Here is an 18123-nt window from a genome sequence, read left to right as displayed (position 1 = left end):
TATCCCTACCACGTCAAGGTTAAATGAAAAAAATATAAAAGAATTTGGTGTTGTGTCGTTGCGTAGAGATCACAAGGTAGGTACCTATTTATAGGTATGTCCTACCCATGGATTTAATAAGTTCTTATAAAATATAAAGTACCTATGCATAGATTTAGAAAGGGGGCGCGCGCGCAGGTACCAATGCGGGACGCGGGTGCCATTGAAACCTTACCACTACTACCTACTACCTAATATTAATTTTAATATTTATATCTATTTCAATTATTTTTTTAATCTTGAAAATAATCTAAATGAATCGATGTAGATCTATGCTCTTAATATAATTGCATTTATCGTTCTTTAAAAACCAATGGACACTACCATCAGGTAATCACAGGGTTGGTGGTGTAGCTATGTATTTACTACAGACATTTCAAAACATTGTTTTGAATAGATATATTTTAAAGACTCGTTCTTATGGAAAAACGGTACTAGGTATGTAGAAGAATCATGGATTTATTAAGTACTAAAAATACTTTGGAAAAGATGAATACATAACACTCTCTTTATTCGATAGGGTAAGAGTTGTAAACATTTGGTCACGAAGAAATATCCAATCAAGGTATACGGTTCCGCGAGGAGTTTGTTCATAGACATTTGATTTTATCTAAAGAGTCTGTTATTCCAACTAATATTATAATGTGAAAGTAAGTTTGTTTATTTGTTGCCTCTTCATCTACTGGACCGATTGTTCTGAAATTTGGTAAACGGGTAGAAAATAACCTGGAATAACACATAGAGTTTTTATCCCGAAATTCCCTGGAAGCCCTGGGGGGCAGCTAATACAATATATAGACACTTTTTTCTTATGATCATCATTACAAACTTACAAATATCGAATCGAAATTGAGGCCGCACCGTGCCAATTAGTTTCTTGTGCCCGTCAATTTTGGTAGGATTGACATGTCAGACCATTGTCAAGTGTCATGTCAAGCCGGCTGATTGAATGCTTCTTGATTTGCTTGATTTTTTGAAACATACAAGATTTTTTTGTTTTCGATAAATTCGTATACTCAAGTAAGTTATTATTGTTTTAGGTAGGTATCTAAAATCTAAATTGTTGGTTCTGGCAGCTATTGATGTTTTTGTTAATATCTTGCTGGAAATACAATAGATTTTTGATGACACTATACTCGGTTTATTTAACTTATAATTCCCATCCACCTATCTGTTTACATGTTTATATGTGTATCGTTTACTATTTCCAGGTTATATGACGAATCCACCATAAATCTAAAAATGTTGGCCGACACTGAAATGACGGAGAAAGAAATTATAAATGATTTCAAAGAAAATTATGGGAAAGTGCGAAAATTACTTGACGAAGACAGCAAAAATGACCCCGAAAATGAGCCATATTTGTCTAAATACAAGGCCAAAAACATACTTACCAGCATGCGCGATTCTTTGAAAAACGTTATGAATACTGAGTCAAATTTAGATCAAATAAAACTATTAGCTATGCAAGGAGCTGTTTTGCTAAATGTAGGCATTATTGACATGGAGACAGAAGACTTTGCGTCCAGCGAAAAAGGTTTGATGGAAGCCGAAGAGCTGCTAGCCGAGCATGCTTCCAAGCCAGAGATTGTGACCACTCTGATCAATGTTTACAACAATCTGGGCATACTCTGGTCAAACAGGGATGAGCCTGAAAAAGCCAAAAGTTTCCTGCTCAAAGCTAAGGAACTGTATGAGGGTTTTAAATGCACCTTACAAATGCCTCTGCCTATTGATCACATGATGAACAATGCTGGTGAAGCAGCGGTAGGTGATTTTATGTTACTCGAAAAGGCTCACACCCTAACATTGTACTATTTGGCCCAGGTATATGGGTCTCTAAAAGAGAATTTGAAGTCTGCTGTGTATTGTCATGTGACATTGCGAAGGCAACTCCAGTATTCTGATTATGAACCTATAGACTGGGCTTTGAACTCTGCTACATTGTCACAATTTTTTGCTGAGCAAAATGGATTCTATCAGTCTCGACATCATTTGGCTGCTGCTTCAACTATCCTTGATACATATGAAGATTCACTTAGTGCAAGTGGGGATGATGATGAAGTTTTTCTGGCTAAATTGGAGACTTTGAAGCACAGGTCTGCAGATGTGGCTCGTTGCTGGGCCAAGTACTGCCTGCTGCTGATGACGGCATCTAAGGCGAGGCTGATGAATGATGCTGAAAGGATGACTGAAGCTATAACAGGTTTGCTATGATTTTCCTTCTATTGTATATAATGTTTCTATTAATTGCTTGATCTTGATGAATCAATAAGCATAAACAACTTATCTGGCAGGCAGTTACTAGTCAGTACCAATTAATAGGTGAAGGGTTAAGCCTTATGGAACTAAATTCTAAATAAATAAATTCCCTGAGGCTGAGATAAATAAATAAAAATCTCCAGCCAAATAGTATAGTGTACAGCTCAGTAAGCTATCTAAAATCATTGCAAATTTATCGCTATTGCCATAACATAAAGTTCCATTGTAGTGAGGTTGATTATGTGAAGTCTACAAACTTACTAAATTATCTCTTATATAATGTGATGAGGTATAAAATATACTTCATCACAGTATTATTATAAATTCTGTGTAATATAATAAAAGGCAGCAATTAAAAATATAGCAATATTGTTGTGCATCAATATTATTATGTACCTATGTTTAATGCAATTTTGTATGTTTTTTCTTCTAAATTGAAATAAATTGTAAGTACAAAATTCAATGACCAAGTACTGGCTCAATATTTCGCAAACATCATCGCCAACGTCCATACCACGTTGAAAACACCGGTTCTCGTCCGATCACCGAAGTTAAGCAACGTCGGGCGTGGTCAGTACTTGGATGGGTGACCGCCTGGGAACACCACGTGATGTTGGCTTTTTATTGTTTTTTTTTTAAATATGTTTGTATTATTTTTATATTGAATTTATTTTTTATTTATTAAAATACTTTTCTTTTATCAGATACATACCTATTCTTTATTAATATATTTTTTATACTTCTTACAGACATGTCCAATTTGAGTTTGGACGACTCTGAAAACATATGTGGCGGGAACATGAGGTCCTTAATTTTTCCTGATATCGACGTTAAAAAGTACGAGAATAAAATAAGTGACAAGTTCCTACTTACATACCAGGACGCTCGCGAAGTGTTCTTATGTTGCCAGACGTGGCTAAATAAAGCTAAAGAGTATTATAAATTGGATTCTTTAGCATCGGATTACGTAGAGTTGGTACAGGATAGCTCACAGTCGTACAGTTACTTGGCATTCTTTGAGGAAGACGACGAAAGGAGGTCGAAAATGCACAAGCGGCGCATAGATATGCTCGAAGAATTGATCAAAGAAATAAATCCAACATACTACTTACAGTATTGCAGACAACTTTGGTACGAACTCGGTGAAGTTTATTCAGATATACTCAATATTAAATTGGATAAGTTGAACAATACTAAAGAGAAGCCTACTCCACACGCTTTGAAAAAAGTTAACATGTTATGCGAGAAAAGCATTGAAAATTATGATCATTTTCTTAATTCTGTCAAAGATAAAAATGGTATGATGCCGTCAAAGGTTGATGTTGACCTTATCAGGCCAGTTATAAGCGCGTACGCTTTTATAGGACGCAATAGTATGAAAAGAATTGCAGTGGATAAAAATGGACAACTGATTAATGTTAGGAAGAGTTACGAATCATACAATGCAGTCGTTGAGATCTGTTCGAACGACCCTGATGCTGCTGCAATAATGCACGAAGAATTCAGTCTCTGCACCGAAATGGTCAAAATATTACCCATCAAAATCAAAAGGCTGGAGACTGAAGCGCTTGCGCAGAATTAGTAACGTTATTTAACAAAAATTTGGCTTGCAACAAATATGCTTACATTTGAAGCTTTTACTATTAAAGGACTTTAATGTTGTGGAAAATGGAATATGATCTTGTTTCATCGCAATTTTTGTTAAAATATTAATTATGATGAATTATCCGAAATTAGATTTATTTATGGTTTTTCTGAAAATACCCACAACAGCAGCAGGGTCGGAACGAAGATATGGATTGAGCAGTATTGGCAGGAACTGTGCAATCATACATAAACAAATTAAAACAGATAACAATTTATTTATGACATGTACAATTGTTCACCTACATACAATTGTTCATATACATTATTTTACACATTATTGTCGTTTATTCCATAGTTTCCTATATTACATCTTAACGAAGCAAAATACGACTGTATTATACATATAATATCGACATATGCCTTATTTATTTTATTTATAACACACTATCAGCTCATGAAGCTGATGCGTGCGCGTCTTGGAAGTTTGGAGATGTTATCCAATCTGTTCTTAAAACTGTTGACTGAAGGCGCAGTGAAAACATTCTCATTGAGTTTGTTCCAGTCTCGAACCACACGATTGGATAGAAAATTACTCTTATGAAAAATAACAATAAATTAAGTAATGAAATAAAATTATATAACAATTAACATCACATGTTTAAAACACCTAGTTACTATATATATATATATATATATATATATAGTAGTTCTTGGGCAACTTTGTCACTTCCATTTTTGTCTATTACAAAACTTGTGATCAACATTCTGTATTATTGTTATTGACATATAGTCGCAATAAAATACCTGAAAATAAGTTACTCATAGCATACTTAATGACGACCTCGGTGGCGCAGTGTTAAAGTGCTTACCTCTGAACCGAGAGGTCCCGGGTTCGATCCCGGGTCGGGTCATGATGGAAAATGATCTTTTCCTGATTGGCCCGGGTCTTGGATGTTTAACTATATATGTATATGTTATAAAATATATTATCGTTGAGTTAGTATCCCATAACACAAGTCTCGAACTTACTTTGGGGCTAGCACAATCTGTGTGATTTGTCCTAATATATTTACTACCTCAATTTCAAATATTTATTTCACAATTATGTTATTTACTAAATGCTTGCAAAAGTCTACATATTTCTCTATCTAACTAATCTAATGCAATTTCACCTTATCCTTACTATTAAACACGGCTCTAAGGATTCTTAAAACTATAAATATTATTAAAAAGGATAGCAAGATTATCACAAAAACAGCTGCTAAAACAACAACAGCGACATCTAGCAACGCTAGTTGAAGGAAGCTAAGGTCTCTGGCAGTGGAGTGCAGTGGGTCGGAGTTCCCCCAGCGGACCACACGCTCCGTCCAGTACACCGCAGTGTCCAAGGGCTTGGCTGGACGGTCGTGCCAGATCTTCGATAGTCTGCGCGCGTTTAGGCGTATTCTGAAAAAATAATCAAATTTTTTGTAGTGGGTAGTATGTATACTTGCCACTGGTGTCGTTAAAGTCATGGGAAGGTGCCTTTATGCCGGCTCCACGCTATCGAGGAAAGGATCGGCGAACTTTGATGGATTCGGTATACATTGCTGGTTTTTCATTGCGATAAATAAAAGCATTCATACAAATTACGCAATGTTCATGCCGAGATACATAGTGTGGACACGACTTGAATAAAGCCGGCTGTCGAATAAAAAAAAACAAAAGTTTGTGGAATCTGGAATAGAAGAAGGGGCAAATCTATAATTTCTGACTAAAACTACTACGGATGCCGAAGATTGTGCGAAGTGGAAAAAAAATTAAACCCTGGGCTTCGATGCTTTACGGCTGAGAATGAAACTGGGAAAACGCTTAGATGAGGTAGAGAGAGAAAGGCCATGTTTATAAATACGTCGGCAATTTACGTTCCTACTGTAACGAGTGGGTAGTGGCTGAACTAAAGTTACATAACAGAGAATTACGCGAGTCTGGTACGAAGCCAAACAGGAATGGACTAAAGGTTAATGCCGTTGTATAAATGTTGGAATGTATACAACTGCCGATCGATGGACACTGCGAAACGGGACACGTGCTGGTACAATACAATCTAAGTCTACACGGATAAGTATTTTATAATGTGTTGGGACAGCACAGTCAGCGCAGTGTAACGAAACTGCAACTAAACACAGTAACCAGTTTAGAACTGTTTTCTAAATGGGCTTTAAGTAAATTATACGTCCGTAAATTAAGAAAAAACTGTTCTCAGTTTTTTCCCCTTAATTTACGGACGTTTTTTGAAGAAATTCTCATCGGAATCACGGAAATTTTCCCAAAAAGTTTTTACAACTTCCGTGCCTTCTCGAAAATTGCTATCGACTAGCAATTAATCGTGTATGATATGTTTCCTATCTCATTTAATTATTGAAATCTATTCAATTTATAAACAGAAGTATGTACGTAACTTTTCTTTTAGGAGTTAATATACATATATTATGTAGTTTATTAGTAATACCTACTCTCAAGTTCTTAACACATTGACCTATGACCCTAGCTAAGAGTTAATTTTAATTATTATAACTTTCGCATTGACATACAATGTTTAAACAAAGTTTTTGACATAAAACCAATGTTTTTATGAATTCAATAACCAAATATAAAACGCCAATGTTGAATCATTATTTTATTATCCCTTGACCTAGGAAGACTCTTGAAAATTTGCAAGGTTAAAGGGAAAAAAATAGTTTTATAGTTTTATTATATAAAAAAAGAAATAATTACCTATTAATAATCACAATGACCTCATCAAATCAATCAATGACACAATGGCAGAGTAAAGTCTGCTATTAGGTACTAATTCGTAAACATTTTGCAATGCAATGAATTATATTACAGAAAAAGTCCCAGAAGACAGGACTTAGTTCTACCAAACCACACACTGAATATTGTTTTAACGTTACGCAAATCTTGCATATAAACTGCTGCTGAAACTAAAACAGCGGGAGTAAATGTTTGGTTATGCCTCTTTAGCTCGGCCTAAGTGCTGGCTTGATGTCGTCAAGGATATGCCAAGGTCCCAACACTGCCAATAGTCTGACGACCAAGAATAGCTGCGTACTGAGAAATGAAGGAGGGAAGAAAACTAATGAAACCGGGACGAAGAGTCTCAAACGAGAGAGAAGCAGACAGACCGTTTTCTAACCGTCAATTTTTCAATGAAATAAATAAATGAATAACTTACTCGGTCGACACTCGTCGTGTCGTCCTGATAGAAAGAATCACTCCACGGAAGACCCTCCCGTGTAAGTCGTACGAGGATAAAATGTCCAATGAAGCTTGACGTCAGGCAGGGAGCCAGCTGTCCAATCTGCCACAAACAGATTCTGCTGTACACCTACGGAGGGCCTCCGGCTTCCATGCGTGATAGTCGTGATTGCAATACAAAAACACACACATACGATAAATAAATAGAGATAACTTGAGAGTGATAACTTACTCAGCACTCAAAACGCTGTTCAGAGCTGCTCTCAACGACTCCTCGGTGAGGTCGGCATACGACACCGTCCGCGCCATTCCTGCTGCTGTTGCGGCCGCCGCGTTCATGGGCTGGTCTCCGAAGAACGGCACCACCACCATCGGCTTGCCTGCTGACACCGCCTCCGTCATGCCTAGGAGACCGCCGTGCCCGACGAACGCTACCACCTTTTTATGACCTGGAATTGACAATGAAAGGCATAGATGTTATGTGTATGAAGCGGTCATAATTGAGACATTTGTCAAATCCATGATAATGGACGATGGACCCGGTGCGGTATATCAAGTTTTGCACTGCTACGAACACATGCACACGCGTCGCTCGCAATACGTTATACATCCTTTGAGTGGAACATCTTCGTTCTCATTAATACTTTATAGCACACCTTTTGTAAAACTAAAATACCGACTACGTCAAGTTACTAAAGTTGAGTTATCTAGAGGACTTGATATGTTTTCCTTGAAACGAGACGTTGTATCATATCATCAACCAGAGATCATTATTCTATTTAATTCAGAATGATAATTATTTTATCGTGAGATGATAAGTCCAACTATCGGTAAGTCTAACCCAAGGGTCACGTTTTACCACAAGTTTTATATACTGTGAAAAAACAGTACCAAGTTCCGTGTAAATAATAAGACTAGTTCTAATAAGACCGTGTAAATAATAAGATTAATCGATTCAAATATTATTTACCGTCATTTTCATAAAAAAATTAATCCCATTGTTTTACAGTTTTTTTTATTTCTTTATTTATGTTACAATAATTTATATGAAAAATACAAGCACTACCAACAAAAACCTATATAGGTTTATACGTGGTAAGGCGAGTCACTACTCATTACAAATTTACTCAGTTAATATATAGTTCTTAAGCATTAATTTACATTTGGTTATACTGGTTTCCAAATTAATTATTTGCTCACAAATATTGTTAGGGTATTCATTCAATATAGATGGCAGAAAATACTCCCACATTCTTTTACCGTGAACATTGTTAACTGAAGGTAGGGTATATCTAGGTAAGTATGTTAAGTTGCGCAAACCCGAGCTTCTAGTTTTAACTTTTAAGGAATTTATTTTTTTTAGATTTTCACACACAATTTCCATTTTAACTTTATCATATATATTTATAACTTTACAATGCCTAAATAAGTTGCTGAAATAGATATCCTACTAATATGAAAGTTTGTAAGAATGTATGTGTGTGCATATAAGTATGTTTGTTACTCTTTTCCGCAAAATTTACGAAATAACGGATTGTTATGAAATTTGGTGGTACACAGGTAGAACATAACCTGGAATTTCATCAACACATAGAGTACTTTTTAAACCGAAATTTCCACGTGAGCGAAGCCCCGGGACGCAGCTAGTAATCAATAATTGAGAATCGGTTCCGCTTTGCTAAAGAGCCGACAATTCAGATTAAACTTAAGAATATATTTTTCCCGCCACATTCACAAGGTTGCAGTGGGTGCATGTGGGTAAACAGAAATTACCGTGGACCCATTGGTGGGTGGACAGGTCGCGACTGGATTAAACTTTAGTGGAACCACATTATTGAACGGAAGTACTTCGCATTCTTTGTTAATTTGAGGGCTTAGATCAGACAATTTATTCTTTATTCTAAGGTGACTGATAGAAAACGCAGGTAACTAAGCATCTTTAATCGAAGTGTAACCAAGTCGCTGTCAAGGCGCCTGTAATGGCTCCTGCACACTGTCGCCTTACTCTGCCAGATGCCTCAGGAATTTTTCATATATTATGTTGTATATGTGAAGTTTTATCATCACCAGAAAAAACAGCAATGTACGTAAAAATCACCGACTTCGGGGAACTATTTGCCTATAGAATTTGTCCGCGATAGAAAATTTTTACTAGTATAAAAATTGTGGATAGATAGTTAACTTAATACTCACGCAGCAACTGGTACTGGGGTATCCACCGGACCTTCAATATATTCCCTTCCAGCGTGCCCTCCTCCCCGCTGTCCTCATACTTCCAGATGACCCTCTGTCTCAACTTCGATAGGACGCTGATGATGATATCCTCCTTATGTTTCGGGATGGTGGCAGTCTTGATGAGGGAACCGAAGCTGAACAGCACCACGCCGTGTTCCGACTCGTTGATGAAACGCTCCATGTACTGAAAAATGCCGTGGGAAAATGGAAATATAAAGTTTGCTTGTGTAGATAGCTTTCAAATTATTGCGCGGATGGCGTACGAGATATTAGCGGTTTCTTTTGACCTTACCCCCAAATTGTATTATAATTGTATTACCTAGGTAGATATGTATGTATGTCACTACTATAGAAGAAGGTAGCTTCTTTATTGACTCAATTGATGTCGATCGATAAATTGATTGTAACTGGATCAATAATTGTAGATGCCACTGGATGAGATCTTACGATATATACCTATGATGTGTTTTACAAAAAAATATTTACATTTTACCTAGTTTTTATTATACTTACAGATAAACATCCATCAATGTTTTTATATATATACAAACTATACAAGTTTATTTGTTAGACAAATTAAAAAACCCCCGACTTTCGATATTCATTTCGCTACAACTTTTGAACGACTGAGCCGATTTTGATCAAACATATCTAAGAACCACCGAATAAAAATTAGCTATCAAATTAAAAAACCGCATCCAAATCGGTTCACCGGTTAATGAGCTACGGTGGTACGTACAGGCAGACAGACACACAGACACACTTTTAGCGGTGAAATTTATAACACTTTTTGCATCGGGGTTTAAAAATGTATTGAGTGTGACATAAGGCCTCCAAGTGGCCGTCTGTAACAAATCCATTGAAGCTGTATGTCTGTAGATCATGTAAAGTGTCGTTAAAGCAAATGGTATGTCATGTCATGAGATAGTTCCTACCCAGAATATAATTGTTGTACCTATCATTGGCACATATGTCAATGTCTAATGACTGCGTACGGTTGCCGCCTTTTGTACGTAATTCCAGAGATGGCAGCCGAGGCGGCTATATTTTGGTTGGGAGATAGAAGGATAATGTTTTTTACTTAAATTAAGGTTACACAGTGTTACATGCAGTATTAATTATAGTGCTACAACAATAATCATTATCAATCATGTTGGCGCAGCGTGCAACGATAACTCTCAGACTCAGAGTGACAGTACTATATACTACTACTAGCTTTTGCCCGCGGCATCGCCCGCGTGAATTTCATAGTAAAATCACGGTCGATAAAAGAATAAATGAACCAAAAAAAATTGACCAAAAAAGAAGTTTGTTATATTTATTGTCGTCTGACAATCTCATCCTGTTCTCCTCTATTAGTACTATGAGACATTTCCTGAATGCAAGCTATCGTTCTATCATCATCTCGTGACAAAATCATTCAATTAATCGTAAGGAACCCTACGCATTGGTTGACAGTTTAGCTTCACTAGTGTGTATGCGATTACTTGCCACTAGACAGCTTTAATGAAATATGACACCAGCATTTGCGCCGTGAAACAATTTATTTTACACTTGTGAAATTAATTATGATAAATAATAATAATTTTAGTTTTGCAATGATTAAGCAATTTCAGTATAATCGGGCATGATAAGATGACCTAGTCTAGATTAGATTAAACGCCCAGACTATTCGTCAGACAACAGAATCTTTCGTCTATTAGTAAACGAGCGAGGCGTTTTGTTTCGTTCATTTAAGCTAAGGATATAATGAAATATAGCAAGAATAAATTACAAACGTATATTAAGTAAAATTCAAATTGAAAATCATTTATTCAGAAATTAGACCTTCACAGGCATTTACGTTAATTTTTATATTAAATAGTTCTTTTGTTTCTCACAAGCTACAAACTACTCACATTTCGGAACGACCGCTGCTGAGAAGAAATGCCGAAAGAAACTCTTGATCAGTGTTGGTCCCTTAAATTTACTTATACCTAAGTAATATAAAAGCGAATTAACTTTAACGGTTAAGTTAAGATTATTGCATATGTGTATTTCATACACTTACTTCCTTAGTAATAAACCTGACATCCATAAAAAGGTAAAAATATTACTTCCCTAAAAGATTTTCCAAAGGCCAATTGATGCATCCCAAGGTGAAGATCGTGACCCAAAAATACGCATTCGGAACTGCATTTATAATAATGTCCTTATTGCAATTTCTTCATTTGCAAGGCTAGCAACTTAACCAACATAAAAGTTCTTAGATAATAGCCTAGATTTGCTTGTACCTACAGAAGTAAGTAGGTAATATTGCGCTTCCGGCGAAGAAAAACATCGTGTGGATATTACCTATTGCGTGAAAATTTGAGAAGGCAATGAAAAAGCATTCCAATCATCGTCTACTTAGCGTGTCCAACACGGCGAATCATATTTGTGAATACTAACAAGACGCCACTGATATAGAGCAGTAGAAAGAAAATATGTCCAAATGGAGAAAGATTTCGGAAACTGCTTGCCTGTGCGGTAACTCTGTCCAAACCATAGCACACACGCTCCCTTGCCACCTGCACGTCGAAGGATCTGTATGAATAATGCTGTACAAAATTATTTCGTTCTTATTATCTGCGTTAAAACGGCAATACATACAAATTCGAAGATGTTGTATCATGTTGATCCACGTGATTGGATAATGAGCATGAAGGTGTTGACTATAAACATAGACGAGACATCATAACAACATGTTATGATTGAGTGAGTGAATACTGAAATATCACGTACGAGAGGAACCTTGAGCGACCGTAAACGATACGGAAACTAATTAGCCGGCACACTTAACTAGTTAGGTAATTCAGTAAGTAATTAAATAAGGTAGTAAGGATCTCCTATGTAGCTGCCATCTCGTATAGATGTAAAGTTTTCTTCGAGGAAAGTTTTAATTTATTGTTTAGTACACTTTCTTACCTATTAATATATTTAAAAAAATGTATACGTATTTAAGAGATTCATGGACTCTGTCAAGAAAAAATATTACAAGATTTCAAATAAAATCAAATCATTTTACGTGGCTCGCATGAAATCTGTAACAATTATGACCTCCGTGGCATTGACCTACGTCCGTCCGCTATCTGGAGGTCCTGGATATAATACACGACGCAAGCTTAGTGTGTGCCGTTGAGTGTTGTCTATTTATTTTCGATATACCTAGGCTACTTTTATCCCGAATTTCCTTAGGGCTCGGCTGCCTAGCCTAGTCTGTAACTGTAAATCAGATTCGCACATTATAAACTAGGTATGTATTACGTATGTTTTACTTACATCGGGTATAGGCTTTTCTGCATGGTCCAGATGCATCCCGCCCACTTCGACCAGCCCGGGCAAGAGCGGCTTCGCTCCGTTCAAACTATGGAACACATTTAACATCATCATACTCATATTCTTGCTCAAAATTCCCAAATCCGGAATCTTCCTACCAAAATGCTTCTCAATCATTTCCTGCTCTTTCAACTGTATAGAATATCTGTACCACAACTTGTAATACTGGTTGAGAATCGTATTCTCCAATCTTTCCAAGAAATTCATTCGCGTGGTGAAAGATGAGCTCAAAATGGGGACGTAAGACGGGTTATCATTCGCGCCAATTCGTTCCGCCGACCACTGCATCAGGTTGCTCGATAACAGCGCGATTGTGGGCGCGCGCACTCCGTAAACATGCATCAATCCTAACATACAGTCACTGTTGAAGTTTTCAACTAAAACCACATCGTATTCCTTCCTCAGCGCTTCTTTCAGCGGCGGCCAGCTGACCAATTTCGAACAGACATCCAACGCCATGTCAGCCAACGGTTGGAATTCGACGATTTGATTTATTATTTTTTGTATTCCGATCGCACTCAATAACCAATTCTGATTTTCGAACCACGCTAGATCTATAGTTTCGACTCCCAAAGCAGCAATTCCCTGGAGACTCACATCCGTGTAGTTTTCTGGTGGATTGGCCAGCGGGAAGAAGGAAGCAACAGTGACTTGATGACCTCTTTCAGCTAGTCTTCTTAGCAGGGGTTCGAAGACCATTTGGTGGCTTTTGCCTGTATGGGAGAATAGACCAAGTACGCGTGCAGATTCGGCATTGTGAGCGAAAGTGAAAAGTGCGGCTAGTATAAGAGCGCGCATCGCGACCTGCCTTCCGCGGAGGCTAAAGATGTACTGTAGCGTAGGTACACTGCAAGTATAGTTCCGCGGTTCCGCGCTCGATCGGCGCGGCTATTTTCAGTGCCGACTGTCGCGCAAAGCATTGGTGACAATTTGTAGGGCATTATACCTACGACGTTAAACCAATTGGCAACTATTAGGTTGTAGTCTACATTTATGTAATACTATAGCAGCCCGTCCCTGCTTCGCTCGGGTAAAACCATAATAAATAATACACATATTAAACCTTCCTCAGGACTATCTATAAAAAAAAAACTCGGCATCAAAATCTGTAGTGTTGGTAGTTTTAAAATTTAAGCATACCTATATAGGGACACTGGATAGACAGCGGGAAGAGCCCTAATTTTATACCCACTATGTAGTAGGTACCTACCTACTATAGTAGGTAGGTATCTAGGTAATTTTATCACTCTAAAGAAAATCATGAATGATTGTGGCTTGTGGCGGTCGAACTATTTTTCCGTCTTAAACTAAATGCTACGCAAAGTGAAGTTAGTTACAATAGCCAATTACCATAAGTAATTTATTTACATAAATTATGTTCTTAGAATTGAAAATTCTAATTAAAAGTCAATAAATAAAAACGTATGGAAACACCGACACTTTGTAAATACCTAAGTACCTACCTATCGAACTAAAATATAGGCAAACTATTTTAGCATTCTATTCAAAGATTTAATAGTGATTCTATTACTATACCTACCTACCTACTTACTTTTATTTGCTACTACCTTTTGCCTGCGGCTTTGCCCGCGTGAATTTCATAGCAAAATCTTAGTAATTTTATCGCGTACTCTGTAAGACTGGTAACATATATGATTCAAATTCACATTTTTTCTCATCTTTACTTCAATTTTCTGTTTCCCGCTGCGTGTCTCGTCCCGAAAACTTGTCCAATCCCGCTTCCTGCTATGTAATGTACCTAAAGTAGATATCCCGTACCGTTTCCTACATATTGTTAACTATTGTGATATTTTATTCGGTTAAAATGTCACAACAACACGGTAATGACATCTATACAGATATCATAACCGTCACAGGCAATAATATCTACCTAGATAGTTTTTTTTTGCTACCTAACAAAGTAGGTAAGTTGATAGGTACTTACTCAACAAATTATACAAAACGAGGCAAAAACTACTTAGTCGCTAGATATTCACTTTCGCTTCGTAATCGATTTTTGCGAACTTTTACTGACACAGTTCTGCACAATCTGTTCACAAGAACACAGCGTATAATTTATTTATTTTACAAAAAATAATAATCAATCCTGCTAATATTATAAATGTGAAAGTTTGTGAGGAAGTATTGTACCTATGTTGTTACTCAATTCACGCAAAATCTATTGGACCGATTGTTATGAAATTTGGTACACGGGTAAATATAAACTGGAGTAACTTTTTATCCCGAAATCCCCACGGGAGCGAAGCTGCGATTTATATCTACAACAACCTTAAAATTTTGAAAATTGGTGTGGTTTTACCCGCCACCTGCTTATCAATCCTCTTTGGGAATATCGCTTCGATCGATCGGAAATTGTACAAACTCCCATAAAGGCATTGATCTTGTAACTGATTGTCATTAACTGGAAATACTTGGTACTAAGAACCGGTTTATAGAATGGCGGATAGCGGGGCCTATGACCTCGCCAAATCACGGTCAAAAGCCACTGAACTGACCTAGGTCAATATTAACTTGAAAGGCCTATCATCCTTGTACCTTTTCATGATATTTTAAAGAGTACTACTTATGTACTAGCTGCGCCTCGGGACTTCGCTCCCGGGGGAATTTCAGGATAAAAAGTACCCTATGTGATTTTCTATCCGTGCACCAAATTTCATAACAATCGGTCCAATAGATAATGCGTGAAGAGGTAACAAACTTACTTTCGCATTATAAGTTACTACTTGTCATATCATCTGTAGCTTTTAATATGAAAATTTTAATAACTACTAGGGACTGGAACAGTGAGAGGTTTGGTGATTATGAAGATGTCCGTCTATGATCGAATGGTCCCAGGTTCGAATCCAACTCGTGCAGTACAAGTTTGTATACCAATCTATCTCATGTATAGTTATGTTAGCTTTAAGAATGATAGCACGAGGGTGTCCCGATAGTAAGTACAAATTTCATTCATTTGTACATCGAGATCTACGAAGAGCTAATCATCGAGAACAAACCAGTGTGCGTAGTGCGACTTTGTTATTTACATCTCACCATCGAGTCGACTCGCAGTCAGACGTAGCTAACCAATCAACGTGCGCCATTGTGACGCGACGACAACCACACCGCAATATGATTGGTTCGCTGTGTCTCACTTCGAATCAATTCGACAGTGAGAAGTGAAATGCAAACCCGCACTTCGCCCTCAGCACGGTTTGGCCATGGTTTTTTCACAGACCAACTAGTAGCTTTTATTTTACTAGTGCATGTGAGACTACTTGCCACTAGATGGCGTTAGTCGTTATGTCATATATTGTCTTGTAAATTAAAACTTGTCGTTTTATTATTAAGGTTTTGTTTTATGATTAAAATATTGCATGTAAATTAATAAGAAACTTTATTATAAAATACTGTCCAATCACACTCTAACATAAATAGCTTTCCACTTTGTTGCATTGGCTCCTCACAGGGACTAACAGGTTATCACTTATTGGAGAACAATAACTCTTAGGCAGCAATTAGCACAACAATCATACTGAAAACAAAAAAACCAAATTAATTCTTAATCTGCCAATAGTTTTCTATTAATAAAAATACTGGCCAGAAACAATGTAATGTTCTAGGATAAAAAAAATAGGTCAGTGTTAGCACTTTTGATATCAGGTATGCGAGTTTTTTTTCACCATACTTGGTATACCTAAATGGTAAATAAATACCTGGCATTCTAATGAAAATTTAGTGGATACTGTATATAATTTAAAACAGACAACTTTTTGAGTAGAAGTATAAAAAGTTGAATTAATTATGGAAGTTTTTCAGTATATTCATATGCAAATAAACATCATGAATAAATAATTATTTATTTTTCATTGTTCCTGTGAAACAATAAGTTCTGTTGTATTTTAGCTTATTTTATTTGACAACCTCAGTGCGCAGTGGTAAAGTGCTTGCCTCTGGACCGAGGGGTCCCGGGTTCGATCCCTGTCACGATGGAAAATGATCTTTTTCTGATTAGCCCGGGTCTTGGATGTTTATCTATACATATATGTATTTGTTATAAAATATAGTATTGTTGAGTTAGTATCCCGTAACACAAGTCTTGAACTTACTTTAGGGCTAGTTCAATTGGTGTGATTTGTCCTAATATATTTATTTGTTTATTAAGCTTATATCCAACATGAACCAATCTTTTTATATTACAAGTATTGATAATGACCCATTGTGTGAACCAAATGAAGCGGAAAGTATATAAATCAATATTTTATGTACTTACCCATAAAGATATAAAAAGAATGACAACAAGTAGAAAGCTAGTTTGATCCAACCTTCTCTTTGGCAAATTGTTAAGACATCTGCGTTCATAATGCTTGTGGGGTCATATAGGCCAGGCCCTGACATCACTGGTCTTGTATAATATCTAAAAATATATATAACAACAGTTATTTACTGCATATGTATAAGGACAGTGCACATTGAATGTGTGTGCAGCATGATTTTATGGATAATGCAACTGGGTTTCCATTATATACCAACTGAGTCTCTGGGCTTCACTCCTAGGGGAATATATCTCATGGGATTAGCATCCTCCATACATACACAATTATAAGAGAAATGCAGACATAAAATTGGTCAGTGTAGGTAAGTTTTAAGAATCACAATCAATTTATACACTGATTAGAAACAATCACAGAGTTCAAATCAATATTGTTAGTGTAAGGCTTCAGAACCAGTGCATTATAACTGCACTGTTTTTTCACTCTTTCACAATAGTTAAATTTTGAAAGAATACTGTACTTATTTTATCACACGGTCGACTTTTGATATCACAAGTGGACCTTGTGATATCATTGAGCGCATTCTTAATATAAACATAACCTAAAAACTTTACCTGTGAACGTGATATAGGATCAAAGGAATGTTTATCAACAAAGAGAACCATTCTCCTGATAATAGGAATAACAGATTAATAAATAAATGCAGTAAGTATTCCGGCAACACAAGCTGAAACAAAAATAAGTTGTTATTTTGATATTAGCAAGTCAGGGGGAATGTTGCAAAAAAAAACACGTACTGGATTTAGGCTGTTGCATTGATCTATAGGATTTTTATAATCTGTTTTTAACTCATCGAATGCTATAACATGAAAAATAGAGAAAAATATAAGGAAGGCGTCAACTATTAAAGCTATAATATATGAAAACGCAGGAAAGCTAAACGCCATTTTGACTTTAACTCAAAAGAACAGCAAAAATCAAAGAACCAAGTTGTAAGTTGCAGTTGCAAATGCAAAACACGCCCTGACCTGACATCAGTGTCAGCAATTGATAGTGACAAGTATGCCAATGACAAGGGAAGTATTTTTTTCGCTCGAGAATTTGAAGAAAATTTTTAAAAGTAGCGAGA

At 36.5% G+C, this 18123-nt stretch overlaps 2 protein-coding genes, 1 non-coding gene and 1 pseudogene across 4 annotated transcripts; 2 read left to right on the top strand and 2 right to left on the bottom strand.

The window, feature by feature from the left end:
- The first annotated feature begins 947 nt into the window (after positions 1-947).
- LOC128676448 (KIF-binding protein-like) lies at positions 948-4649 on the top strand. Of its 2 annotated transcripts, none has more exons than XM_053756560.2 (3): positions 948-1059; positions 1251-2245; positions 3051-4649. In XM_053756560.2, exons 2-3 carry the CDS (start codon positions 1282-1284, stop codon positions 3881-3883), a joined length of 1797 nt encoding a protein of 598 aa, XP_053612535.1. In that variant the 5' UTR covers positions 948-1059; positions 1251-1281; the 3' UTR covers positions 3884-4649. The 2 variants fall into 2 exon arrangements, with proteins under 2 accessions (XP_053612535.1, XP_053612536.1); XM_053756561.2 differs by having other exon boundaries at positions 998-1079; positions 3051-4301.
- LOC128676846 (5S ribosomal RNA) lies at positions 2802-2920 on the top strand. Its single transcript, XR_008405469.1, has one exon. It is a non-coding gene; the product is annotated as a 5S ribosomal RNA (ribosomal RNA).
- A 290-nt stretch (positions 4650-4939) lies between the features above and the next one.
- On the bottom strand, positions 4940-13612 carry LOC128676456 (UDP-glucosyltransferase 2-like; annotated as a pseudogene).
- Positions 13613-16100: 2488 nt separating this feature from the next.
- Positions 16101-18009, bottom strand: cni (cornichon). Its single transcript, XM_053756587.1, has 4 exons — positions 17792-18009; positions 17609-17721; positions 16994-17137; positions 16101-16255 (listed from the first exon to the last, which is right to left on the bottom strand). Exons 1-4 carry the CDS (start codon positions 17939-17941, stop codon positions 16228-16230), a joined length of 435 nt encoding a protein of 144 aa, XP_053612562.1. The 5' UTR covers positions 17942-18009; the 3' UTR covers positions 16101-16227.
- Between the last annotated feature and the right edge of the window lie 114 nt (positions 18010-18123).

The sequence above is a fragment of the Plodia interpunctella genome, chromosome 16 (assembly GCF_027563975.2).
Source record: "Plodia interpunctella isolate USDA-ARS_2022_Savannah chromosome 16, ilPloInte3.2, whole genome shotgun sequence".
Lineage (NCBI taxonomy): Eukaryota > Metazoa > Arthropoda > Insecta > Lepidoptera > Pyralidae > Plodia > Plodia interpunctella.
This window is presented reverse-complemented; position numbering and strand designations above follow the sequence as displayed.

Excerpts from the sequence above, each read along its gene's own strand:
- cni (XM_053756587.1), bottom strand. The coding sequence starts at position 17,941 with ATGGCGTTTAGCTTTCCTGCGTTTTCATATATTATAGCTTTAATAGTT. Across the intron at positions 17,722-17,791 it reads AATGCAACAGCCTAAATCCA|CTTGTGTTGCCGGAATACTT; the intron begins GTACGTGTTTTT and ends TTTTTGTTTCAG. Across the intron at positions 17,138-17,608 it reads ATCCTATATCACGTTCACAG|ATATTATACAAGACCAGTGA; the intron begins GTAAAGTTTTTA and ends ATATATTTTTAG.
- LOC128676448 (XM_053756560.2), top strand. The coding sequence starts at position 1,282 with ATGTTGGCCGACACTGAAATGACGGAGAAAGAAATTATAAATGATTTC. Across the intron at positions 2,246-3,050 it reads GATGACTGAAGCTATAACAG|ACATGTCCAATTTGAGTTTG; the intron begins GTTTGCTATGAT and ends TACTTCTTACAG.